Raw genomic sequence first — 27797 nt, forward strand, 5'->3', positions numbered from 1 at the left:
AATCGGCGCCTGGCCAAAAATGCACGGAATGCAAACGGAGAGGAGCAGTTTTATTAACCCGACCGGAATATATCGAGCGGAGAGAATTCCTGGGAATTCCACCTTCCGGCTAATTCCTTCTGCCGCGGAATTTCTCGCCTCTCCCGCCTTTGGTCTCGCGCATCCCGATGGCCGGAAGTTAAAAGGTGATCCCGCGCCCACGTAAGTACGCTTTCTTTTTGTTGTTATTTCGACAAAGGGTGGGCGGGCGATCGGAGTGTTTTGCGTGGGCGGTGTGGGAAGCGACGCGTTAATGCGCGGTGGAGGATCGGACGCAACGCGCTCTTACCCTTTGGCCGACTTCCCCTTCCCCTCGACCGGAAGTTCCCCGCCGAGAGGCGAATTTGGCGCGGAAGACGCATCCGGGAAGAAAGAAGAATCTGGGGATCGATCGGCCAAAAGCCGGCGGCCGCCTCCGATCGAAGGGAGCCGGGCGAGATACTCTCGACGCGACGTTTGCGAGAAGAGAGGGCGCCTGCGCGAGAGTAAGAGGAAGAGGTCCATTCCGCCATAGGTTTGCGGTGGGTCCGCCATGGCGACCGTCGTTTTTTTGCTGGTCGGTAAGTCATACTCCGAAAACGGAGGATCGGCTCTCTCTCTCTCCTCCTCCCCCGTCTTTTCGCCCCACCCCCGGGGCGGACGGGCGGTGGGTTCGAATTCGGACCGGACGTCCGCATTCCGTAATTCGGGGACGGGCGCGTTATTCGCGGGGTTATTTGAGCCGGGAGGCTTTTCCGGGACTTCTTCCCGTACGCGGGATTCGGTCCCCCTTTCTTTCGGGCGCCGAGGATCTCCGTCGGAAGTTCGGGTCTACCGAGACGCTCCCGAAAATTTTCGTCGCCCGCGAGAGAAAAGTAAAAACCACCTCCTCTGCCTCCACCCCGGAGTGGGGAGGCGCCGATCGATCGGCGCTCCGCTCTTCCGCCGGGTGGCCTCTTTCCCACCAAGGTCGGATCGGGTTCCCCGCCGAATTTTTCGAGCGCGAGGGAACTTCCGCATCCGCCGCCAAAACGGGGGATTTCCGATTTGACGCCTTCCTCCCTTCCGGAAGGAGGTGGCTGATCCCCGTTTCTACCGTTCCAGGTCTGGAAATAACCGGAGCCGGAAACTCCCACCTGACCGATTTTCCGTTGAACTTAACGGAATCCAATTCGCCTCCCACCGTTCCGGTAAGTATTCCGGTTACGCGTCACGTGTTTCGGAACTTTGGTAACTAGCGTTTTTCTTCTGGCGGAAGACGACGATCGCCGTCACCGGAAGAGAGACGATTCCCGTCACTACTACGCCCGAGACGACTCGACCGGAAACGGAAACGACCACCCTCGCCGTCTCTTCCACCGGTAAGAATTCCTTCCTATTTTTTTTTCCTCTCTTTTTAAATTACGTCACCACTTACGGGAGTATCGAGAATGCCATCCGGCGGGTTGTCTGTCCGGAACGGTTTGCTCTTCTTATAATTAATGAGCCACTAATCGGAGGAGAACGGAGGAAGGGGGGCGAAAAAAGCGAGAGGGAAGATAATTTGTCAAAAGCCGATTAGTCGCATTCCGGAATTTTAATTAAAGGTCATTTCGATTTGTTTTTTCCGTTTCGGACAGACGAATTTTTCGCGTTACGCGCCGTACTTTAAAACGCAGTAGTAGCTAAAACACCGGGCGGGGACGAAACAATTTGCGCCAGACACGTAAACGGATTGACGGCAGATTTCCGTATAATTTTCCCTCGGAAATCGAAATTACGCGGAGAGAATTCGTAAAATAATGGCCTCTCCTATCGATTTATACGGGGATTTTTTAACAACACCTATGGCAGAAATCTTAAACTCTAATAAAATACCATAATGGATAGCGACTATCGGATAATTAATCGATGCGGTTTAAGGGAAACTCTCGCGATATCGATCGGGTTTTATATAATTAGATAAGGAGAAATTTCGGGGGGAATTAGCTGTTGTATCTTTGGATTCGAAGCACGCGCCGGCCCAAAAGTTAGTTAACGGGGATATAATTTAATACATTCTAAAACCGACTTAGTGGTTAATTGTTCCAAACCGATTCTAATCCCATTTAAAAATACATAAAAATCTTCGGAAAGGTGTGATTTTTTTTCTACGTTGAATCTCGCTATAAGCGGAACCCGTCTAAGACGGAAACGGAATATTGTAGACGAGTCTCGAGGTAGAGCCTGAGGGACTGTATTACGGGGTCATATACGTGTCCCGGTTAATATTATTCTAGGTTGGAATTAACCAGAGGCGGAATCGGATGAAGTGGTGGAGCTAATCCGCGAAAAGAATGAAAATAAAGCTGCCAATTTTCCCGATGCGGAGCAATTAGCAACTAACTAGTAACGAGTATTCGAAAACTAATTATCAACACGAGATTTAAGTAAATGATTGATTACGGTATTAAAATTCCCGGAGAAGCCAAATCACGGTATAACTCGATCTCTGTATTCCCCGAGACAAAAACAGAGGTTAACTAGTTTTTGGTACTCGCATTGACCAGTTCGCTGACGTGTGAGAACTTTCGCTATTCGAATACGTAAGTTTTAGAATCGAACAGTGCACAAATCAATATACGCCACCCCTTCGTACGTATACAGTCGACCCCCCCTATAACACTGTTGATAATTCCGTTTTATATGACTTCCATGTTGTACGAGTCACTTAGATTTTACAAATGCATGTGCTAGGCTGTGAGCGGCTCACGTATTCGTAAAATCTAAGTGACTCATACAACATGGAGTTCAAATAAAGCGAAACAATCAACAGTGTTATAGGGTGGTCTACTGTAATCCGAGGATTGAACAGAAAGGTATTTTACGTCTTTGAATATAAAAGATATAGTTGGGCTCGTAGTGCTGGTAATGTGAGAAATTTACTCGTTACGCGCGATAAACGAACTCCGTTCCTTTATGATTACGTAATAATTCAATCGTTGTTTGTTTGTATTTTGTAAGACTAAAATAATTGATTGTATTTATCTACAGAAGCCGTCACGTGGGAGCCGATGCGGGAGTACAGATTTCCAATGTGGGATAAGACGGGAAGATTATGTTTATTGGCCGAATTTCGTGCCACGTTTACCATTTTCTACAAAAACCGTTTGGGTGACCAGGTGAGTAACTATTATTATTCGGGCGCCGAAGAAGTTATCCCCTCTTTTTCTGTAAGTGCCGTCATCCATCCGAAATCGATAAAACGTTTATTCTATACCCTAATATTTCCTCGAAATAAGTTGTTTCAGTCGAAACATAAAACGAATATAACCAAAAATTCGTTCGGATCGGATAAAAATTGCGGGAGTTATAAGGAATTTACACCCGGCTTTTATATTAATAATATACGTGAAGGGATCCGTGTTTGATGCATTTATACGAGCGTGACAGACGATAAAATTGAGTATCTTATCTTTTTTATTGCAGAAAGTTGTGGTCCATCTTCCTAAAAATCCTCACGTGAAAGGCATATGTGCCAGTAATTCGCAGAATCCTATTTTGCAAATGTTTTGGTCGGAATTTTCTTATTCTCTTATTTTTTCTAAGGTACGTACAACGTATAATCGGTAAACAATAACTTAGAAATTCGGGTTTAACTGTTGAAATGTTTCCAGTTGCCACATAGAGATAAAGAGGATGGAGAATTCTGGGGAGTGAAGTCCATGGAACTTACCTACGACAGTGCCGGACCGCTTTTTGGCGATGCTTCGGATGGTAAGAAACATTTATTATTAAAGAAGGCGGTTAAGTACTTCGTTTCGTACTACATTAAGTGACTTTTAAGCTTATTTTTATCCTAAAATCCCTAAAAATTGCTTACAATAAGTTCGTATTTTGGGAGCATTTCTAAAGGGAAGGGAAAACGTTTATTAAAGAGAAGCGAGCGGCAGTCGAGTGACGAAAAATTAAGTTTTTAAATTTAATACGCGCTAATTATTAAAATATTTGTGGGTTTACATTCGCCCGTACGCTAATTAATTTATGTAAAAATTCCGGAGATTTTTAATAGTTTATCGGACTTAAAGAAATTAAATGCGAGTTTTAATTAAAATTTAAGCGTTGGAATCGAAAAGGCGAGGTGTTTAAACACTTTCAATCTCAGACTTTTTGCTTAAATAATTCTATTATTATGTTGGAAGTTAGCAATTGGAAAATAGGATCGTCACAGGCAATAAAGTATCGGTTATACGTCGTATAACAGTCGACCCCCCCTATAACACTGTTGATAATTCCGTTTTATATGAATTCCATGTTGTACGAGTCACTTAGATTTTACAAATACGTGTGCCGGGCTGTGAACGGCTCGCGTATTTGTCTTGTAGAACATGGAATTCATATAAAACGGAATTATCAAGTGTTATAGGGGGGTCGACTGTAGTAGAGACTTATCCTACGGCAATTGCCCGAGGCTCCCTAATTCAAATTAGTCTGGGCCCATTTTAGGGTGGTTTCTACACGAAATAAACCCTCTCGGATGACGTATGGCGCCGGTGGTGCATCTTTCGTCGCTCCTCTCGAGCTTCCTCCCATTCTGCGGCGAGTCGTTCCAATTATTTCATTCGATTGACAAAATTCTCGAAATATAAATCGACGGAGCTTTTCAATTCCCGTTTAGTTATTAAAGCGGCCCCCCGCCAAATTATTATTTTTGCGGAGAATAACTGGAATTTTTGGAAAATTAACTTAAAAATCGCTCGTTTAATTACTCTTATAAGCGGCCATTATTTTAATTCCGTTGGTTCTTCCATTCGAATTTGAAATTAGGAGAATGGAGTTAAAATTCATGATTAATTTCAACGGGCAAAATACGGGATTTTAAATGCAACGGCCTCTTAATTTAGAATTGTTTTTAATTGCTTTCATCTATATTTACGCATGGTTTAGTTTATTACGCGTTTAAATTAATAGTCACGCCGTGGGGAAGAGGAGGCGAATGTGAGGATGTTTCCTCCGCCCTGTTTATTAAATTGATTTAAATTAGTTGTAGAAATAGTAAATAACAATCTAACGCTTAAATAAGGCGCACGATTTTACGAATTAACAAGTAAAAGGGATAGAAGTGTCGGGCGATTTCTTAATATTTTCTTGGAGTAAATTTTAATAATTAACGAATGGAATTGCCGTAAAAATGTTGTTATTTTTATACAACGCTTAAATTTAATGAATTAATAATTCCCCGGACTTCCGGCGCATCCAATCGGAGGTTGGTTTTTATAATTGGATTTTATACCATTGTAGGAAATAACGAATGGAAGGAATTAAATAAATCGGAAAAAATATATTCGGCATCATTATTATATTTTATTTTTAAACAATTTTCTTCTTTCGTTTTACTTCGACCGAAACGTTTCTTATTTATTTGTTAATTTTAAATGGAAATTTTTAAAACACCCTCACCTGTTTGAAGCCACGATAAAAACTAATTCGTTAATAGAACTTTCTAAGAGGAGGATTACGATATAGATTATTTTGTTGCGCTCGTAAGTAATAATTCCCTTTGCCCCTACGATTATCGATCGCCTTTTTTTTATGAATTTCTTTCGACTCGTATTTTTGCGGAGAATTCGTGGTTTTTTTGTGTGTTTGTATGTTGGGGGCACGCTTTTGTTCATCCACTTCGAAGCTTGATAACTCCCGTGTTTTTCGTCGAAAATTTCTGAAAGTTTGACAGGATATTTGTGTATTAGGAGGATGGATGCTATTATATTTTGGTGGTTAAAGGTCGAGGGGGAGAGGTTATAGGAGGAGTCGTGTGTATCTCGAATGAGATCGGACTTAATGGCAAATTTTTACAAAACTCGGTTTCTGCCCTCGAAATTAAGCTACTTTTGCCAATTTATTTTAATTATATAATAATATTATTATTATCGAAATAGATGGCACTACACGCGTTTTAATGTTACCGGGAAAGTTAAGCAACTCCTTGCTGTATTTTTATTATTCTAAATTGAAAAAATTTTTTAAGGATATTTTGAATTCGAATTGGCTGAAAATTTTCTACTTATGAACGTTCGTAACTGTGTGGAAATCCACATTCGTATTCATCGTTATTTTAATTTATTTAAGTAAAATATGATCATTTTGTACTGTATAAATTAGCACTAATTGGTTGTCGGAAAACGTAGTTAAGTTTGGTAAGATGAGATTACAGACGGTACAGTAACAAAAGTATAAACACACCTTTTTTTTTAATTAGTTAAAAACTTTATTACTTAATTTTGTATAAATAACAATAAAGTTTTATGTAAGTGTAAAATAATTACATCGTTTATACAATTTTTTTAGATTTTAACTCTAACAAAATTATAAACACATTAAAAGATAACAATTAAAAATTGTTTTAATACTATTTTGAACTCCCAGCGTTTGATGAATATTCTATCTGGCATTGAGTTTACTCATTTTTTCTTCAATTAGTACCTCCCACCCTTCCGTAATTTACACTGTTAAACTGATTTGTTTTAGTGTCCATCTAGAAGTGGATCTACACTTCTAGATGACCAATCAATTACCTCAATCTTTTCTTTTTCAAACCATTGTTTTGTTGATTTTGAGGTATGTACTGTTGCAATTTCCAGTTACATTTGTGCCATTGGTGCAAATACTGTTATTAAGTTGTCATAGATCATCTTTTGATAAATTTCAGAGTTCATTTTACCACTAATAAAAACAAAGTAATGGTGTGGGCAAAACAGACAGAGCCTCCTCCCTGCCTGCTGTCTACTCATTTCCACTTTTCATTTTTTTAAGTCATGCCAGTAACTTGCCATCTGGTCCTACTAAATTCCATTTCCCCCCCATTTGTAAACACTATTTTTCTTTTGCCCATTGAAATCTCACAATGGCATCAAAATGTCCCAAGTCTATCTAATTGGTGCTGTTTGGTTTATTATTTAGAGTTCTTCAAACTAAAATTAACTGTAACCTTCCTAAAAATGAGACAGTCATGTACGATACTTTGGTTGGTACATCAGCTGCAGCTTCTCTTGATGACATGTTTTTGTTTGTTGTTAATTTAAATACTTGGCATCTATGTATGTATGTCAGTCACGCAATGCTTTTAGGCCTACTAGATCGTTTAATTTTTCCGTAATGTTCTTTCTGGTGTAAAACGTGGTGTAAAATGGCCAGACATACAGAAGATTCGTGAATTTCTTCTTCTGTTAGACTGCAACCATGAGGCAATCCTTTCAAATTGCCACTGTATTTGACTTCAAAACTATTATTGTCCTCTATTGTTAATAATAAGAAGAGCAATTTAAAAATGACTGTAACTAAATTATTAATCTACTAGTTTAAAAGTTTTTTTTAATTTTTATCATTTAAAAATATAAAAATCTGTAGCTATAGGTTTAATTTTGGTAAATTTTAAGTTTAATTTAACCTAAAATTATAAACATATCTGTTTTTAGACTTGTAATTTATTGCTAAACTTTCATTGGTATGTTTTTAGCATAAAAACTACTATTCTAAATGCAAACATATTTTTCTATATTTATACAAGCTATAATATGAAATTATTCACTTAATCCGGCGTGAGTGAGGTCGGGTATGTCATACCCGAGATTTTAAACACAGATTATTTAATGTTATTGTTGTCACAGTAACTGGGGGGTGGCAGTGTAGTGACTGTACTAAAAAACAGATTGAACAGCAATGTTTTGCTTTCTTAAGTGTGAGAAGCCAATATGTATGAAGCATGCGAATTTTATGTGCTGATTTGTAGTTGTAATGTTGGTGCTGTGCAAATTGATCTCATAAGACCTTTTTTTATTTTTATAATTGAAAGATACTATACAACTTCTTTGGTTAAAGTTTATACAAAATATGTTAAACTACCAAAACTTGTTCTTTTTCAAAGAGAATATTTTTATTGACATAACAAAGTATCTATAATGCTTTTCAATCTTAGTATTTTATTTACTCATCTTGTTATGTTTAAATGGATAATATTATTATTCCAAGTAAAAAAATACTTAATGCCAAATTTTTGATATCTCCTACCCACCTCAAAGCTGGTGTGAATGAGGTGAGAAATTAATTAAAAAATCAATACATACTAATTTTATATGCCTTAATTATCAATTAATACACTTACTTGGAGATATTGTATTTTATTAGAATCGATGATGATAAGCAATGTGCTATAAGATTATAGCTGTTTTTTAATGTGTGTTGTGTCCAATTTATGTAAAGCAGGGTCGGCCTTAAGCTGACCCCTGCTCGTACATAAATTAGGCTCTCTCTCCTCCTTATGTAACAATCGTTACATCTACAGATTTTAGAATTGGCAACATTATAAATATTTTAATAGTTTGGAATTATTAAAAACCAGAAATTAATTAGGTTCTGCTGAAGTTGAGCATTTCTGAAGGAATTGGTTTTAAAACAATGAGACATTTTGCATTTTAGCAAAAGGTGCCAAGTCCAGAAAAATTGAAATTAAAAACAGTTTTTAAAACAAAGATTCTTCACAAGCACCAAAAACATATGCCAGAAATAATATCGATGGTTAAGGAACTCTTACGAGAGAACTAAATTATTTAAAATTCTGCCTAAATTGTTACAGTAGGTTGCAATTTTGAAAGACACATCTTTGTGATTTCCTTGATGGTTAATAACCAAATTGAAGAATGAATATTTGCACTATATCTGTTAAAGATATAAATGAGATCTAAGATCGCTCTCTTGTGTGCATTCATTATCATGAAGGCCAGACAACAAATAAGTTGTATTAATTCTGAATAACTATATATATATGTATACAGTAAGACCCCACTTAATGATGATTTGATAAAATGCAATCTGCTTGAAGCCTAAGCTCAAAATTTATGCTGATTTAAATTATTGCAGCATTTCATTGATTCATATATAATACAATTATTTGTGAACACAAACCAATATAAAAATATGGCAAAAAGGTGTACTTTCTTTACATCTATGATCTATGTATGTTTGGCATCTGCGATGTTATATTTTTTCCAAAATTTTACCATAGAAAATATTGATTTCGCTTGGCAAGAATTAACCGATTACTTCCACACTTCGTTTGTGCATTTGATATGGCTAAAGGTATCCAAGAATTCTCAACGAGAAGAGCTTATCGCTGTATCGTTAGGTTGACCAAACTCAACCTAATTGATATAGCAGGACATTGAGGAGTTACAGCAGGTTTTTGGTGAGACCTTCAAGAACTTGCAGAACTGGAAAATAATGATTCTGAAAATAAAGAACCCAAAAAGTTTCTCTACAGATTTCCTTAGTAAAAGTTTGGTAATATAACCCAAAATCTGGATCATTTGCTACAATTTGATCGATGATTTCAAAGAAGTGCAAAAGCAAAACGAGGTGTTTTGGATGAGATCTTTTGCTATCGACATTTGCTTAAGGAAAGAAAAAAGCGACAAATGAAACTTTACAACTTTTTCAGAAATTCTTGTTCTTTTGCAATAGTCAAGACTTTTGTCACAAAAAATGAACTTTACACTTCTGTGTGCATATGTTTGTGTGTTATTTTTATATTAATTTGTATAATAATATGACATAAAATTAAAGTAAAATTGTTAATTTTGGTTGCGTGTTCACCTATCCCTATTTACTCTGTTAAAATGATCTCGCTTAGTGCTTTGTTGTCTATGAACACATCCCCCACATTAAGTGCAATCTTACTGTATCTTGATTGTAAAAAGTCACATCCAAACATTAAGAGTAAACTGTCCTGGTTATTTTTTTTTATCCTAAAACCCATTCGTTATTGTCTTTCTGCAAGTAATGTGAAAGAAAAGAAACATGCCACAATACCTTCCAACCATTCTGCTGTTTTGCAGCTTGAAAATACTCATTTGTAGACTTCAACCTCTACATTATTCTGGATGGAAATTTCAATTATTACTTCAACTTTCCAATCATTGAAAGAGGGCATCACATTTTTTCAGATGATTTTCTAATCTTGTGTTTTCCATCAGCAAACAAGTCTTCTTCAAAGAATCCATGCTAAATTGGATAAAAATATACACATATTTCACAAAAAAAAGAAAATAATTTATAAAGAAAAATATACTAAAACTTTTAAAATCTCAAAACTATTATGAATTGTTGCTGAAGTATTGATAGTTGTTTTTAAAGTTAAAGAATATAATTTATCAACAAAATTAAATTGTATATTAATGTTCTTGTTTCTTAATTTACAGCTGGAAAAAAGTCTGCCACGTTTCTGGAGGACGACATCTGGCTAAAAGTACCATTAAATAAATCCTATTACTGTAAATCTCCCGAACCCCTCTATCTGTACGATAGTAAAAAAGAAAAGACTGTGATGGTAGTTCTCGACGACGTTCAAATTCAGCCTTACGGCATCGTAAACGGACAGTTCTCGGAAGGTATTCTACAAACAATTATTTTGCTACAATTTATTATTCAAATAATTAAAAATTTTTACGTTGGTTTAAAATGCTATTTTTCCCACAGCTCATCAGTGCAGCGAGGCGACCGTAGAAAGCCGTTCTCAGATTGTGAATCGAGACGAAACGGTTCCGATGGCCGTGGGAAGCACTTTTGCCATTCTCACGCTCATCGGAGTCAGCGGATACGCCGCGTACCGAACGATGACGGCCCGGAGAGTGGACTACAGCACCATGGAGTGAAATGCGCGGCATCGCTTTGGTGGAGATCGAACCAAATTGCAACAACGAAAAGTTTTCTTAATTTGTAATCGTTTGTTAAAATATTCGATTTTCTTCATAAATTCAATACCATTTATAGGATTAGTGTCTGTCGGTGTTTGTGGATCTGCATTTCACGATCGCAGTTACGATTACTGTATCCATTTACTGATTCGATCTTATAAGTTTGTGGAATTAAGCATTACAGCCTTACAATTTGAATATTGTTGTTGTTGTTAGAAGTGTATAAAATTTTTTGACATCAAATTAATAAGGACAATGCGATAATTTAGCAACCAATGCATATTTTGAGAATACATCAAAAGAGAAATCTCAAAAATTAGAATTTCCATTCGTCTAAAGAATATTGACACACGTTCAGTATTAGGTGCAATCCACATTGGATATTTAGCATATTTATGCACAATATAGAGTTAATTTAACACACACAATTATTAGACCCGTTTCTAAAAAAGGAAGTTTCACATCATATCAGAACGATAGAAATCTTTTAAGCAATAGGTAAATAATTTCTCTCTGTTACCAATTCTGACGGTTTCCACGAATAGTTTCTCTTGTTTCAGAATGATAGATTTGATTAGAAATATTCAAAACAAAGATTAGATCTCTGACCTTATTAATCAGAGCAACTATTTATGCTTCTGCGAGAGAGAGCATAACAAAGTGCCGCAGCAGGCAGCCACCGTCGGTCTCCGCATCTCTGTAGTCGGACGACGGGAGGGACGTCGGAATTTTCGACCGGAGCGAGAGAGAGATTCCGGCACCTCTCATCACATAATGCAAATCCTCTATCACGCATGACAAAATTTAAAAAGTGATTATGCAAAATATTTCTTAATATATAATTTGATGTCAGTGCCTTTCAGCTGATTGAGTAGCAATAAGCTTCAGATCGAAACAGGTTAATTTATTAAACCGAAATGTATTCTGTAATATCATTTTTCTAACTAGAACCTGTTTTACATAAAAATAATAATAAAAAAATAACTAAGATTGCATATCTATCAAACACCAAAATGTTGCACTTATAAAATATTTTGCAGTCAATAAAAATCCAGGCACAAAATTACAAGGTGTGCCAATTAGAAAAATGCTGAAGTTTATTTCATAATATGGACTTTTCTTATAGACAATTAGAAAGATTCAAATGTTGCAAATAATAATCAAAAATTATTTTTTATAGTGACAATGTTTAGAACAAATCTTGTGATAAATTCTTCTCTAAATAGCAACCAACAAGCTATTTAGAGAAGAGTTAATTACAGCTTATGGATCATATATATTTCCATTTATTTAGGTTAAAATCTGGATTTTAACTGATAATACCCACTTAAGCTATATATTTTTCTCTTTAATTAATCTTATGATTTTACTACTAATTAGAATTAGTCAGCTAAATTTTAATATTAAATGAGTTTATCAAATAAGCCCATTTGGTAATAAAAACAGTTGTTATATTTATTGACAATACAAAAATATCACAACATATCCTGTATTTTGCACCAAAATAATAAAGTCGTGCTACTCCTTTATCTAAAAACGTTACGGATAATGGTATATTTCGTAAAAACTGTCTCATATTACGATCTGCCTTCTATTTACGATACATATCCTTAATTGAGTCGATCAGTTAGTGATCGCTAGAACGTGACTTTTTTTATTACGGTTGATTGTCTATCGGAGTGCCTACGTGTATACGTGTACTTGAGAAATTCGATCGTAGTGCTAATTAAGGAATCAGAATTTGATTTTTTTGAATTTTCCTAGTCTAAATATTAATAAATGAGTTTATTCCTTTATGGTTATGATTGTCGTCGAGGCTGTTTACAAATTAAAAATGGATAAATGTGTCTTACGGATCATGTGATTTTCAATTGTTTTACATGTATATCATTTTTCTGAAATTAAATGTATTTCTTGTAAAAATGGAATTTATATGCTTCTTGTGTTAATTACATTATCAGGCAACATGTTATATTTTTGTAGAAAGGTTAATGTAGGGGCTGTGTATTGTATTGTGTGTATGGTTTAAGGGAAGGGGCATTGGGAGTCGAGGCACGGCCTACGTAGACTCATCTAGCAGATCTTATAAGGGTACTTACTAACAATGTAAATAAACTGACTCAAAGTTCTGCAATATCAGGATCCATGAACTATTTTACTGGTAATTAAAGTGGTGGAGGTTTGCCAAAAGTACATTGTTGCACACAACAGGCGGGGGCAAAAAGTGGCTCAAAATCTATACACAAAATTAACAGAAGATCCCATATCGAGCAATCTTAATTGTATTTTAAATCCAACAAAAATAATGGGCTAAACAAAACCCAAAAATTACGTTCTTAGAACTGTTAGTATATCAAAACAAAATGGTTTTTTTTACAATTAAAAGTCTAAGAATTTCTTCATCAAAAAAATTGTTTCATTATTATTCAAATTACATAACAGACAGATTTTAAAAACACAATACATTGTCCTTGTTTAGTATTAATATTTACCACAAACTCCAAAACTATCCATAACCTTATAAGTTGTGCTTTTGAAATGAAACACTTTCATTTTGTTTCTTAAAATTACTAATTATAACTCTCTGCCTCAATTATGCTAATGTTGATGACATTTTTAGTAGTTTGTAATAATGCTACAGAAATAAGTTAATAAGAGTTTTCATTCTGCTACAAAACAGTTTTTCAAGAAAATAAACCATTACTTCATGGTAATTTTCAAACAAATATTTAAAGTCTCAAATAATGTCTCCAAAAAAAGTGTGCATGCCTGAATTTATATCAGAAAATCTCAGCTAGGTTATATTTAGCATTACCTATTATATTATAATGTGTACCTGTGGAATTTTTAAAATATTTCATTTTCACATCAAATGACAAAGTGGTCAAACACCTCCCTCCACTTATCCCTTGATTTACACAGTAGATTGGTTGTGTCAAGGTTAATTGGGTATTTCATATTAATCATATATAGAACTTAATAATGCAATTTCAAAGTATACAAGAACTGTGGGCACATTTTATATATAATTTTAACAAATATAAACATTTTTTAAATTAATTTTTCACTCAAGAAAATTAATTATCAATATCAAAACTCCATTTCTGTTGTTTAAGATAATCTAAAACGCCTTGTAACAAATTGTAATGATTAAGGGATTGGATTTATAAGCAGGCCGGCCCGGTGCTTTTACGGTAGCTTTAAATTACTACATTTCCTTGCCAAATAGCTGGTTAAGCTTCAGATCCTACAAGTTTATAAGGAACTTTTGCTATTCAAGTCCCCCTGTAAGCTTATGAAATTTGGCCAAAACGTCCTCCATTACAATTTTTTTTAAACTGGTAAGCCTAAATATACAGTATATAACCAACAAGCAATATGCCACCAGCTAAATAATCGATACAATTTTTTTTAAATCCATCAATGAGTTGTGTAACTTTCCCGGCCAAAAATTAAAATTGTGGTGGTGGCGTCATCTGTTATGATATTATAAAATAACAAAAGGCTTAATTTTGAGGGTAGGGACGGGTTTTATAAAACATTGTAAATACTAATAACGAATAAAACCTTCAAATCCGACCCTACTCGAGATATGACACTGTCTATTTCCTCACTCCCTCGACCTTTAACCGCCAAAATTTAATATCATCGATCCCCTAATACACAAAATTTCGGGAGTTATTAAGCTTGAAAGTACACTTAACAATTACATCTTGATCAATGAAGGGATTTTTTTTTCAAATTTTATTGGAAAACAAAAATATCGCTAACCAAATTATCTCGTGTATCGAGAATGATAAATAAATAAAACCGAGGAACCGAACTGTTGTTATTTGTTCGGTATACATTAGAAAAAAAAGAATGTATTTAAAAAATACGCACCTATGCTCCTGCATCACCTATAACCAACCAATAAAAGCTTGCTAAAATTAGACGTATAAATAGGCTGGAATTCGGTGAACACACTAACACGGTTATTAATAATTTCAAGCAAAAACAGTACATGAAAAATGCAAAACATTGCCGAAGAACGTTCAGAATCCTCCGTATAACATTTTTATTAACATACTGTATATAATAATATTTAAATAATAATAATACGATATTTAATCTGGCCTTCTATCCCCAAGCTTCCTTATCTGATCTCGACTTTCATATAGAGGAGGTGGTATTACGGAACCCCCGTTTTCATTATAGTGAATTGTAAAGAAGTTATCATAACTACACCCACATTTTTTTGTGCGAAAAGTACTGGTAACTACTGAACTAAACGTTCTTAATTGGATTTTCGCTAGTGTAACTATAAGTCCGAAAGTAATCTTAGAGAAAATCGGGTGGTAATACGGAACCTTACCGTATATTTTCAAAAAATGCTTTAATGTAGCCAAAAACAAATAGGAAAAGACAAAAAATGTTAAATAATTACAAAATTATTTACTCCGATGTATTTTATCGCAAAAATACTTTTATAATATAAAAACATGACCTCCGTCAACAATATATATTCCAGTAGCTNGCCAAAAACAAATAGGAAAAGACAAAAAATGTTAAATAATTACAAAATTATTTACTCCGATGTATTTTATCGCAAAAATACTTTTATAATATAAAAACATGACCTCCGTCAACAATATATATTCCAGTAGCTCTTTTTCGATATTCTCAGGAAGAACTGACTAAGACACTAATGACTTTTTCACAAATTGCTCCGGACGAATGTCCGCTCGCAAAGAGAGACATCGGAGAAGTCGAGTTCCATATTACTGTAAAAGCACCGATGGGGTCCGTATTTCACGCATCTCCATCTCGAATTAACTTACGTCTGTCGAGACCAAATTTTAAAAAACGTGAACATCACACAGTATGTACCCCCCAAGTCTCTGGAACGGAATACATGCACCAGTGAACCTACAACTACACGATTTATATTTTAAAAATAATTAAATTCGCTTAGCATTCAAAACTTGCGAATTTTGAAAAAAACAAATTTGCTGATTAAATGCGGACTACCGTTTAACCGAAGTAAAACGGGTTTTCCCCTGGCTACCGATGTCTGCCTAGTTCGGTTCCGCCACAATCCTCTACAGTTCGCTTTTATTATTACAGTGTTCGAAATGGGGTGGTTCCGTAATACCACCTTTTCCTCTATCTAATACCGTTCTCGAAATTAATGAAAGGCAATGAGAATTTATAGGTCTACAATTTTTTCCAATTGCGGCCGAAAAACACGAAAGCCGGACGATATCGGGCTTTATTACTACTACTACAGTATTATTAATTAAATTGGCGTGGAAAACGTCGGCCGCAACCTGGCTATTGAGGAGTTATCGCAGGTTTCTGGCCAGAGCCACTTTCAAGAACCGGCAGAACAAGGAATTCGTGCGCAACTGAAAAATAGTGATTCCGAAAACGAAGAACCCAAAGAATTTCTTCACAGATTTCCTTAATAAAAGCTTGGTAGAATAACAGAAATCAAGTTGTAGCGAATGATCCAATTTCGAAAGAAGTGCAAAAGCGAAACGAGGAGTTTTGAATCCCATCTCCCACTACCGACATTTGCTTAAAGAATAAAAAAAAGGGCAAATGACACCAGACGACTTCGCGGCAAAAAAATCAAAACTTTCAGAAAAGCCAGGATCTTTCTCACAAAAAATGAACTTTACATGTCTGTGTGCATGTTTGCGTGTTATTTAACATATATTATTATGCAAATTAATATAAAATAACTTAAAGTAAAATCTGTTTACGTTTGGTCGCGTGTTAGCCTTTCCCTATTTACTGTGTGTTAAAATGATCTGGTTTAACGCTGTTTTGTATAGCGCTTCGTCCTCTAGGAACGTATCCCCCTCGTTAAGCGGAGTCTTACTGCGCGAGTACTTCCATAAAAGGAGAAAAAATAAAACAAAATTAATAAATAAGCAGCCACACAATGGTCCCTTAATTGTGCTTGAACAATACGGTTAACACAGATGGTACAAAGAATTAGCAAAAAAAATTATGCAATTTATACATTATCTTCGATATATTTTTATCATAGAGGAGAAGGTGGTATTATGGAACCCCCCATTACATTTTAGTGAGTTGTAAACAAGGTATCATTAGAGCCCTCTGTAAACAGAGTATGGTCAACTGGGGGTCAAAATATGATTGAATACTGCCGATCACGTGGTTTATGGACGCCATTATGAGGCCAGCTTCCCATCCGCTTTATGACAAGCGAATGTCAATCAGCTATTTAATACAATAAATAACAGAATTGGAAACTTTATATACCAGGTAATTTCGATCTAAAATAGATTGTAAACATCGAGTTAGTTTTTACTTCGCTATACTGAGGTTAGAAATCATTATTTTAGTCTTTAGATCTGCCGATACATCTAAAGCTACCACATAAAAATAAATCAAGCCGGGTTGTTCAGCCGTTAATTGCTCGAATACAGCTCCTAAATTCAAACTGCATCGATTTCCTAGCGATGAAGCTAGAAAAAAAAACATGGGCGATGAAAGTAAACAGGCTGGATGAAAATGAGAAATTATGGATTCCTGGAAAACACGCAGTACTTTGTGAGGTAAGAATCAGAATTTTTATGAGAAAGGACTTCTGCTTTGACTACCTATTTAATTGTACATTGCACATTAATAAACTAAGGCTAAAGTGTATTAAGTCTGTTACATTTTAGCCTTTATAAGTTTATTGGTTTAGTGAGATGTGAATATTTACAATTAACTCTCATAGGCTCATTTTGAGAAAGATCAGTATGAGAATCACAGGAAGGATGGAAGAAGATTGCCGAAGCGGGATGCCGTGCCTACACTTTTTTCTCGCAGACCCGCACCTAAGAGAAGATGCTCTGGACCAAAAACAGGGCATAGAAACAATTGTGAGCGTATAGATCCGACCTTGGACCACAGTTATGCTACAAATTTATTTCCTATGACATATATGCAGCCCACTAAGGTATATTTATAATATAAATTTAAAATATCCTTATTAAATATTCTATTTTTTCTTATTGCATACTTTGTTTCTTTTTGAAGAAAATGGTGATGACTGTAAAAGCACGAATGGAGACGAAGATAATGAGACATCTGGTCCAGTATTTCGGGACTCCGGTAATCTCGTTAGCCAGCCACTGTCACCAAAATCAAAACAGATTAATGAACTGAAATCTCAATCGCATAATGCGTTACATAGAGTTAAAAGAGTGCAGAAAAGTAAGGAGGATCTCTACGAAGAGATAAGAAAATTAAAAGTCTAGAGTCAACACACAGAGTACAAACATAAAATTAATTTTCAATCCCGATCAAATGAAAACCCTTGGTAACGTGTCAACACGAGGAATAAAATGGCAAAATAATACGATAAGAAAGGCTCTGCAGTTAAAATCTGCTTGTGGAAGATCAGGCTATGAATAAACAATATTTAGTGATTATGGGTGACTTTTGTTGCACACTTGGTTTACTCGCAGGAAACACGAGTGTCGATTACTTTCGTTTAATTTATATTACTAAAGACTTGTTTGAAATTTTATCTAAATACTCTTTGAAGAAATACTAAATATTAATCCATCTTCATAACCGTATACGACTAAATCAATTAATTTCAACGTGAAAAGATAGAATATTTATTAAGATGTAATTGAGCTATCTTCATCGAAAACAGATACTGTATTAATTTTCGAATACTCGATGCACCCGGTGTAATTGCGAGTCTGTCGATTTTTCACCTATTACAGAACCGTCGAGATTTAGCAAGTTTGTGTGATTCACTCGATATTAAACGGATATTCCATTGCGGTTCTCTCCTTGAATTTAGAATGAACATAAATAATGTCAATAAAAAAGACTTATATAAACTATATAACTATTTCATCGAGATTACAGAAATGTTAACATTTTCTGCATTGTCATCTTTGACGTTACTCATTGTGTATATTTGAAATCAATTGTCAAATAAGAGTATAAGTCCACTAAATGTGATCCACTAAATATAATTTTTTAAATATTTTCACTTTTTTGCTTCTAGCCCTGTTATTGTTATACATTTTATCCATCGCTTATAAACTACAATTATTCTCAACATAATTAAAAATTATTTCTAAAAATGTTTAACTTAATATAATTTCTTTCCGAATCTGATTTTGCTCGTTTAAATGCTAAACAGTGCTACCACACTGCAACTTTGGCCTCAAGATGGCATCCACGCGTTAGAGTGGCCTTGGAGTGGCCATATTCTGTTTATATAGGGCTCTAGGTATCGTAACTACACCCACATTTGTGGTGCGAGAAGTACCGGTAACTATTAAACTTAATTGGATTTTTCGCTAGCGTAACTATAAGTACGGTTTTTGAAGGCTTCCGTACAAAAACTCAGAAAGTAGGCATAGAGAAAATCAAGCGATAATACGGAACCTTACTGTGTATTTTCAAAAAATGCTTTAATGTAGCCAAAAACAAATAGGAAAGTACAAAAAATGTTAAATAATTACGAAATTATTTACTCCAATGTATTTTATCGAAAAAAAAAAATGCTTTTCTAATAGAAAAATACGACCTCCGTCGACAATATATATTCCATCAGCTCTTCTTCGATATTCTCGGGAAGAATTGACTTTCTACCTAGTGTCTTTTTCACAAATTGCTCCGGACGAATGTCCGCTGGCAAAGAGAGAGCTGGGTTACCAGAGTAGTTTGGTTCCATATTAAAAGCACCAATGGAATCGTCATCTCGAATTAACTTACGTCTGTCGAGACCAAATTTTAAAAAACGTGAACATCGCGCGTATTAATACGTACCCCTAAGTCTCTGGAACGGAATACGCGCACCGGCGAACCTACAACTACGCGATTTATATTTTAAAAATAATTAAATTCGCTTAGCATTCAAAACTTGCGAATTTTGAAAAAACACAAATTTGCCGATTAAATACGAACAACCGTTTAACCGAACTAAAACGGGTTTTCCCCTGGCTACGGATGTCTGCCTAGTTCGGTTCGGCCACAATACGCTACAGTTCGCCTTTATTATCGGTTCGAAATGGGGTGGTTCCGTAATACCACCTTTTCCTCTACATATAATTATTCAAAAATTCGTCAGAGAGAATTCTTCTCTTTAACAAATATAAAACTGAACACGATGCGAACGTACGTGTTAATATACAATCGTGATCGTAGTACAATACGGGCAAGAATTCCCCTTGAAAATACAGTAGAGCCTCGATTATCCGACCCCCGATTAACCGACCGTCCTAGTCGGCAAATTTCAAATGATGTGGCGCTACAATATTTGGCTATGTCTTGGCTACTTTAATATTATTTTTACGTGTTTTAGCTGGCAACACTGGATCGACCATGAAAGGGAGCCAGTATTTAAACGAGGCTTAATTTTCTAATTTTTAACGATACAATAGCGACGATTATTATTTTAAAAAATTTTTGTTAGGCTTAACATCGATGAAAATTCAACGCAAAGTAGGTTAATAGCGATATACTAATATACTAATTACATGGGATATAATAATATACTACACTAATAATGGATTTTTTCATACTTTTCGGTTATCCGACTTTTCAATTATCCGACCAACCGCAGTCCCCAATTAGGTCGGATAATCGAGGCTCTAGTGTATCTATATACTGACCACTCAACGTAATCCCGATTGCCTTAGTTTCTGACATTTCAAATACTCTCGTTGTTGGGTAAATCTTATTTATTTTCGATTTAACTAGAAAAGTAAGCCGAATCTCCGTCAGACCCAAAACTGCAGAAGCGGCAATTTTTATTTTCAGCTTGCCTGATTATCCGTAATAATCGGGCTTTTCTTTAGTCTTTCAACCAATAAGTGTCGTTAGAATATAAACACGCGATAGGCGATTTGGCTTTCAGATTCCTGCTTAAACCTAAAAAATTTCCCCCAGTTTAGTTTCGATCTTTTATCGCATTCGTTATGTAAATTAACGAGCCAAATCGATTCTAGCGGATACCTGGCTTAAAGCGTTAAGGACTGTATCAAACCTTTCGTCTAAATATAAAAGTATTTCGTTAGGAATGGACTTACTTTATTCACATTTAGCGGGGAAAAATCGTCCAATTTCGCAATTTTCAACGTGGGTTGGCTAGGAGAACCACGTCTGTCGCTCTTAACACTAGGAAACTGAACCGTTGAACCGGGATTTTCCTTTATTCCGCCGAGAATCGACGGAAATATCGACATTTTAACTTTCCAAAAAGTCACTAACAAACTTCGCCAACACGCTTCCCCTCCCCCAATTTAATTATACTTATTAAATTTAGCGAGAGATGGCGCCCGACGCCTGCTTCCGGTAAAAGTTATTAATAAATTTAATTTTAAAAATGTTATTAGTTAAATGGTAACCATTTCGTTTATATTAAAATTTTGTAATTATTTATTTGTAAGGGCCTATATTAATAAATGTTTCTCGGATTATAAAGAATATCCAGTAAGAAGCGAGGTGTACAAACACCATACCGCCATGCGTGGTGGCAGTCGCCATATTGGGGCTCTTTCGGTGTGTACGGTGTTTCTAGAGACAAGCTGATTGTTTGTTTCTTTCCATCTCAATTAGTTGGATTTCTTCTTAAATATATATTTAAAATGCCAGTCCCGAGTCTGGAAAAAGGAGGAGAGTCGGATAGATGAATGTTCATTCGCCAACCATAAAACAACAGCACGAATGGAATCTAATGTCGATACAAGCAAAAGGTAGAAGATGCCGGCCGGGACGTCGCTGGATAAACGAGGTCCGCGACACCAACCGAGCAATCGGGGTTGGGTCGAAAAGTTGGCTACAAAAAGAAAACTTCATCCGGCAACACGGGTCCTCTTAGTTGGAACTTGGAATGTCAGAACGTTACGGTTGCCTGAGAAAACTAGAGTTTCTTCGGAAGGAAATGGAAAGATATCAATGCGACATATTATCAGAGATGCGTTGGACAGCACTGAATGGTAGTGAAATCATCTGGTTGCGAAATGACACGAGGCATGATGCTGACTTTGTATTTCTGCTTAGCAAAAGAGCGCGAGCAGCATTGTTATGTTACAATCCAGTTAGTGCGAGATTAACGACGGCAAGGTTTGAAGCAAAGCCACTCAATAGCAGCGTAGGTGAGATTGAACTCTTCTATAAAGATCTAAGCATGATAGTAGAGAAAACACCGCGGAGAGATGTGATCATCATTGGAGATGACTGGAATGCTAAGGTTGAAAATAATAATGGCGGTTGGGAAAGAGTAATGGGCAAGTATGGATATGGAGGAAGGAGTGAACCAGGGGAAAGACTGCTTGAATTTGCCGTAGATCAAAATTTAATAATATGCAATAACAAATTCCAGCAAACAAACAATAGAAAATGGACGCGGAGATCAAGTGATGGAACAACAAGAAACATAATTGATATGATTTTGATGCAAAGGAGATGGTCAACATTAGTTCGACAGTGTCAAACCTTTCAGGGAGCGGACACGGATTCTGATCGCAGCTTAGTCATTACGAGCATAAAGATAAAACTGAAGAGGAAAGTTAATGCAAATTTCCAAAAGAAAAATGACATTTCAAAGCTAAACGATGAGAAAATAGCGAGCATACATAGAAATACACTGGAGAAGGAGATAAAAAGCCTAGACAGGATGGAACAGCTAGACACAAGAGTGGAAGAAATGACAAAGGCAATAACAAAAGCAATTGATGACAAAGCTGACCCTACCAGACAAAACAAAAGCTGACCCTACCAGAAGATGAAAACGTCGACAAGAAACGGATCACACAAGAGATCCTAAAGCTTGTCCAAGAGAAAAGAGCTCTTAGAAGAGACATTTCTGAAGAGCTGGAAAAACATTATAAGGTAAAGTGCGATGAAGCGAAAAAAGCAGTTAGAATGGATAAAACGAAATGGCTAGAGGATCAGTGTAGAAACATAGAAAAATATTATGGAGAATGCGAGACTAGAAAAGTATGTAAGATGATCAGAAATGTCAACAAGAAATGGAAACCAAAGCAAATGGCAATCAAAGATAAGAAGGGAGAGGTTTTAGTGGACAGGGTGAAAGTCCTACAGATGTGGACAAGTTATTGCTATGAACTATATAAAGAAACGTTAGATACAGATGTATTAGATAATCCAGTAGATGAATTAAGGAAGATATCGCCACCAAGTGTCGAAAATGATATTACGAGGGAGGAAGTTGAAAGGGCAGTGAAACGGTTAAAAGACAATAAGAGTCCCGGACATGGCAAAATCATAGGAGAAACGATTAAGCATGGAGGAGAAAGCTTAATTGACGAGATACACCAAGTATGCAATGAGGTATGGAAACAAGGAAAGATACTTAGTATCAGTATTGGCGACAATACATGAAGGCAGCGTGTTAGAGTGCAAAAATTATAGAACGATTGCCCTAACGAGCCATATAGGAAAAATTTTGATGATGATCTTAAAGGAGAGACTAAGTAGTTTGTTGGAAAAACATTTAGCAGACGAACAGGCAGGTTTCGGGAAAGACAGAAGTACAACGCAGCAGATACTAACATTACGGCTATTAGTTGAAAAGGCAAGAAGAATGCAGAAAAACATCTATTCCTGCTTTGTGTACTTTCAGAAGACATTTGACAGCGTAGACCAAAAAGCCACCTTGGCAGTACTAAAATCTTATGGAATGGATCATAAATTAATAAACCCGCTAAGTTAAATATTGCAGAAGCAGCTGCGAGATTGCCTGAGGAGCTAGGAAACTGGTTCAAACCAAAAAAGAAGCACCAGACAGGGAGATTCTATATTCTAACTATCTTCATAAATCTCTTAGAAAGAGTCACGGAAAAGAGATGCGGGAAACATCAGTTCACGGTGTAAAATTCAATAACCTAAGACTTGCGGATGACATAGTTATCATTGAAGAAAGTGAAGAACAACTAGAGAAAACATTACATCTGCTTAATGAAGAAGGAAAATTGTTTGGACACGTCACTGAATGAAAACAGGAAAATTAAGACTCTAGTCTATGGAATTATGGATGGATCTAACAAAAGAGGCAAACCATATAGACAATGGATTGATGGCGTGAAGAATGTACGGGTGTGGAGCGAATGTACGGGAATTGAGAAACTTGGCAATAGATAGAGAAATAGTGGAAAAAGCGTCGGACACCAACGGGTAGTTAATGATGATGATGAATCTTGTATGGCCATTGTTCCCGATAAAGGAAGACAACTAGAAGAGAAAAACAATTTTCTGTAGTCTTCTAAGCAACTAATCATTTATTATTATATTACAGCAGAAATCTTCACAATAATTAATAAATATTAATACTAATTTAAATATTCGACGGGGGTGAAGAAACGTGTCGCCATCTGTTGACAATGAATTCGAATATATTATTTTACGCGAGCACGTATTAAAACAGTGAGCGAAACACTACTACAAACCTCGAGTTTCGAACAATTCGGATTACGAACAAAATTTTGAACTCGACGACCCGACCAATCGACGAAAGGATTACCGAAAGCTCAGATCAAATATGAAAACCTTAGGGGCAGGAGGTCCCTATAAACTATATACTGTACTAACTTCGGTACAGACCGGAAGTCACGATTTTTTTATAATTAAATATTTACAGAATATATTAACGAGAATAAAAACAGCGCTGAATAATGTTAAATTTAACAATTCTTCGTCCTTGGAATTTTATAAAAGCGATCGATATCGATGCAAATATTCCTCACTTCCTAATCTGCACCACGTTTTTCTACCCCCGCATAGTTTTTAAATTGACACTTCTAGAGATTAATCCTACCTCGACACTGTTACACATTAAATCGAACGGCAAACGATTGACGTATCCACCTACGAATGTAATACAAAGTACTGTACTTAGAGCAACAAAACCAATAGAGTAAAATGGTTGTAAGCATAAATTAGCCTGAATATTTGAGTATTTTATGGTAAGAACTTAATTGGGAACCCATTGAACCTCCTTGCAAAATATGTTCGGTAATTGATGGGTTCTTATTAACATTCTACATGGGGGTGGCTCAAAAGTCATTTAACCGTGTATTGTTTCGTGTATTCCAACTGCATCCGCGAATACCGATGGCGAATTGAATTTCTCAACGCATTTAGAATGGTTAACCGATTTTTGGGCCACCCTAAAGTTCTACAGGGTAATTCAGTTCATATAGTGTTTTTATTTCGCTTAACGGATAAATTGCAAATTAAACTGTGTTTGTCTTCGATTAAGCGCGAAAGTTGGTACCCGAAATCGCTTTAAAATTTTTATTTTCTACCGGTAGATGGCGTGGCAACTGCTACCCGGTCAAAACTCAAATTTTTTTTTTTTTTTTTAATCTATATACGTTTAAATATTGTCGTTGGTATTACGTGAGATTCGGCGAAAGGTGAAAATCCCAATCAATTACAACAGCGTAGAAAACGGGCGAGGGCCCGTTCCGACCATCCGAAACCGGGCCCGGCTGACGTCACCACTTACGAGCGGCGTGTCCGGAAGGGGGCGACACTTATCTTCCACCGTCGGCGTGAGAACCCTACCGGAAATAGCTGTCACGTGTACACGGCTGTCATTTGTCACACGTCGCGGAGAGGAAGTGCCTAATGGTCGTCGAGCAAGTGGTCATTTACAGTTTGATACCGACGCGACGCTAACCTGTGAATGCCGCTCGGGTCTTTAGCGTAACCAAAACCCCATAATCTACTCCCTCGTTCCTTTTTTTTTGGCCCAGAACGTGGGCATTATTTAAAGCGCGTGCCATTCAAAATTGTCCAATCGCGGGAAACGGAAGGATTCGGAATAAGTAATGGAAAGACGTTAACGATCGGAAAAATGCTGGGCCATAAGACGGTTGGGTGATGATGCAACAGCTCTGACCTATCGCCCACCTTCTTGTTAAGTAATTGATTTTTCGACAAGTAACGATACCGGAGACGATATCCGTTACTCGAAAAAAAACAAGATAATTAACAGTTTTCCATTAATCACCGGATAAAAATCGGATAAAACGGGGAATCCCACTAGTTAAATTGCCTCTATCTCTGCTCCGAGTTAAAACTACCCTCTTGGAAAGCGCGTAACTTATCAGTTTTCTAGTTAACTCTCTCTAAATTTAAACTTGTTTTTTTATGCTTCTGGTGTATAAAATCCATCCCTTCTTCTTTCTTTTCAATTCTAAAATCATTCACTCTCCACCTAGTTGAGGATAAGAGCCTGTTTGCCAATTATAAATTAATTCCTGAGCGCTTCTGTTACTTCTAGCGTGACTTAAGTTTCTACTTTGTGAAGTTATAAGTAATTCTTCTTGGAATTGCAACTAATTAAGTTGTATTTAGTAGGATCTTCGAGGGAACTGGCATAAATAGAATGCTTTTAATTTGGATTTATACCTTATAAAATAATCTTATTTGAGAGACACTTAAAAGGCACTCGAATGCTCCGAGACAATTGAAGTACCATGAAAAAAAGGCATAAGTATCATTATTGAAGAAGGCATAAAAAGGCCTTCTTCCCATTACGATGCCCATTACGATGCCTTCCTTAATAATAGGGTTGGAAGATTAGAAAAGCCTTATTGTACCATTTTAGAAAGTACTTCAATTGTTTCGAAGTGTCTTTTAAGTGTCTATGCCTTATTTACTCAAATAAGATTATTTTATAAGGTATAAATCCAAATTAAAAGCCTTATTTCTCTAATAATCGACAGTAAATTCGCTAATTGAAGATAAAATCCATAGAGGTAATTAATTACCGACATTTTTTTTTCTTTTATTTTTGTGGTGTCGTGACCGAGTGTTTCCATTCTGTCCAGGGGAAGCTATTTAAATTACTAGTACAATTTCCCCTGCGACTGTCGGACACGCCCTTGTGTCCAGTAGCTATTTGCATCGTATATCATTCGAGTCCAACACTTTAGGAGGGTGTTTTCTCACCCGCCACCGACGAAAGGAAGTTTCGTGACATCCTTTACTTGAAGTGAGCGGACCCTTAAAAATAATTATCCCCATCCATTCGCTCAATCATATTTCGGACGTGAAGTGTGTCCAGGAAGTCACTAAAAGAATGCAATTTGTTAACTGTTTCCATTGACACTTTCGCTTTCCATCGATGATAGCTGCCATTTTATGGCTATTCATTCCCTTTGCTGCAGCTACACAAAACACCCACGGTTTAACGAAGTAATGAAGTAACTCCACTAAACTGCTTAATTAAGAAGTAAATTTAAAGGGTAAAGAGGTGTTTTAAGAAGGATTTAAACTATATTAAAACACCCTCGTACAACCACAGAATCGAGTACAAGGCACTAAAGAGGAGAGCAGAAAACCCCTGCTCGCACCTGATAAGAGGGGGGACGAGTATTTACCAATATATTTACATCAGAAAAGCCGACTAAAATTTTGTCCACAATTCGAAATAGGTCTGTCCCCCACCTGGACTCACTATGGAAGAGGTTTTTCTCCAAATATTTTCCCATAACCACCTGTGTAGGATCGTTTGTGAGCTCGACATACCTGGCATGTTTGAGTCGCACGTGCAACGACTTTAGAGGTGCGAGTTTTAGTTGTAAATAGTAGAAGAGAATCACCCGATTGAAGGGGGATGGGTGAAGTGGTGCTAACATCCACACAATGCTTCGCAGCTGGAACTGGTACCCCGACATAAGTATTTATTTCTAAGTGTTCCAGAAGGTTAAAGTCGACTATTTAACTTTGTAACCGTGGACACTATTGGCGCTAATTGTCGAGTTTTAATAAGTTTAGCCTGGGGGGGAGGGAACCGGAGAGTTAACTTTTTATCTGTGTTGTGAGGGGATGGAAATCGTAAACAAACACCCAGCTAATGCGACAAAGTTTCGAAAGCTGAAAACTAAGCCATTTATTAAATTCTTTATTGAAAGACTTATTTGCATTGTATTTCTAAACCATCGTTTATTCTGTCTAAGCGTAATTAATGTAATAAATGGACTTTATCGTTTCCATTCGTCCATTGTCACCAGCTTTTGTCTCTTCCTTCTTCTGTCTGCCACTCTGCTTGTTGGTTCTAATTGCTGTCTG

The 27797-nt window shown here is 36.4% G+C and overlaps 2 protein-coding genes across 2 annotated transcripts; both read left to right on the plus strand.

Moving 5' to 3' along the window:
- Nucleotides 1-274: 274 nt before the first annotated feature.
- Nucleotides 275-12647, plus strand: LOC111621120 (lysosome-associated membrane glycoprotein 5-like). The gene is made up of 8 exons (XM_023363191.1): nt 275-599; nt 1123-1208; nt 1277-1379; nt 3031-3158; nt 3466-3585; nt 3654-3753; nt 10230-10418; nt 10507-12647. Exons 1-8 carry the CDS (start codon nt 572-574, stop codon nt 10680-10682), a joined length of 930 nt encoding a protein of 309 aa, XP_023218959.1. The 5' UTR covers nt 275-571; the 3' UTR covers nt 10683-12647.
- An 8938-nt stretch (nt 12648-21585) lies between these two features.
- Nucleotides 21586-23099, plus strand: LOC111621111. The gene is made up of 3 exons (XM_023363178.1): nt 21586-21975; nt 22078-22410; nt 22452-23099. Exons 1-3 carry the CDS (start codon nt 21586-21588, stop codon nt 23097-23099), a joined length of 1371 nt encoding a protein of 456 aa, XP_023218946.1.
- Nucleotides 23100-27797: the final 4698 nt, after the last annotated feature.

The sequence above is a fragment of the Centruroides sculpturatus genome, unplaced genomic scaffold (genome assembly GCF_000671375.1).
Source record: "Centruroides sculpturatus isolate CEXI.00-Female unplaced genomic scaffold, Cexi_2.0 scaffold284, whole genome shotgun sequence".
Lineage (NCBI taxonomy): Eukaryota > Metazoa > Arthropoda > Arachnida > Scorpiones > Buthidae > Centruroides > Centruroides sculpturatus.

Excerpts from the sequence above, each read along its gene's own strand:
- LOC111621120 (XM_023363191.1), top strand. The coding sequence starts at position 572 with ATGGCGACCGTCGTTTTTTTGCTGGTCG. Across the intron at positions 3,586-3,653 it reads ATTCTCTTATTTTTTCTAAG|TTGCCACATAGAGATAAAGA; the intron begins GTACGTACAACG and ends AAATGTTTCCAG. Across the intron at positions 10,419-10,506 it reads AAACGGACAGTTCTCGGAAG|CTCATCAGTGCAGCGAGGCG; the intron begins GTATTCTACAAA and ends TTTTTCCCACAG.
- LOC111621111 (XM_023363178.1), top strand. The coding sequence starts at position 21,586 with ATGTCAGAACGTTACGGTTGCCTGAGAAAACTAGAGTTTCTTCGGAAG. Across the intron at positions 21,976-22,077 it reads ATAATGGCGGTTGGGAAAGA|CAAACAAACAATAGAAAATG; the intron begins GTAATGGGCAAG and ends AACAAATTCCAG. Across the intron at positions 22,411-22,451 it reads GAGTGGAAGAAATGACAAAG|ACAAAACAAAAGCTGACCCT; the intron begins GCAATAACAAAA and ends TGACCCTACCAG.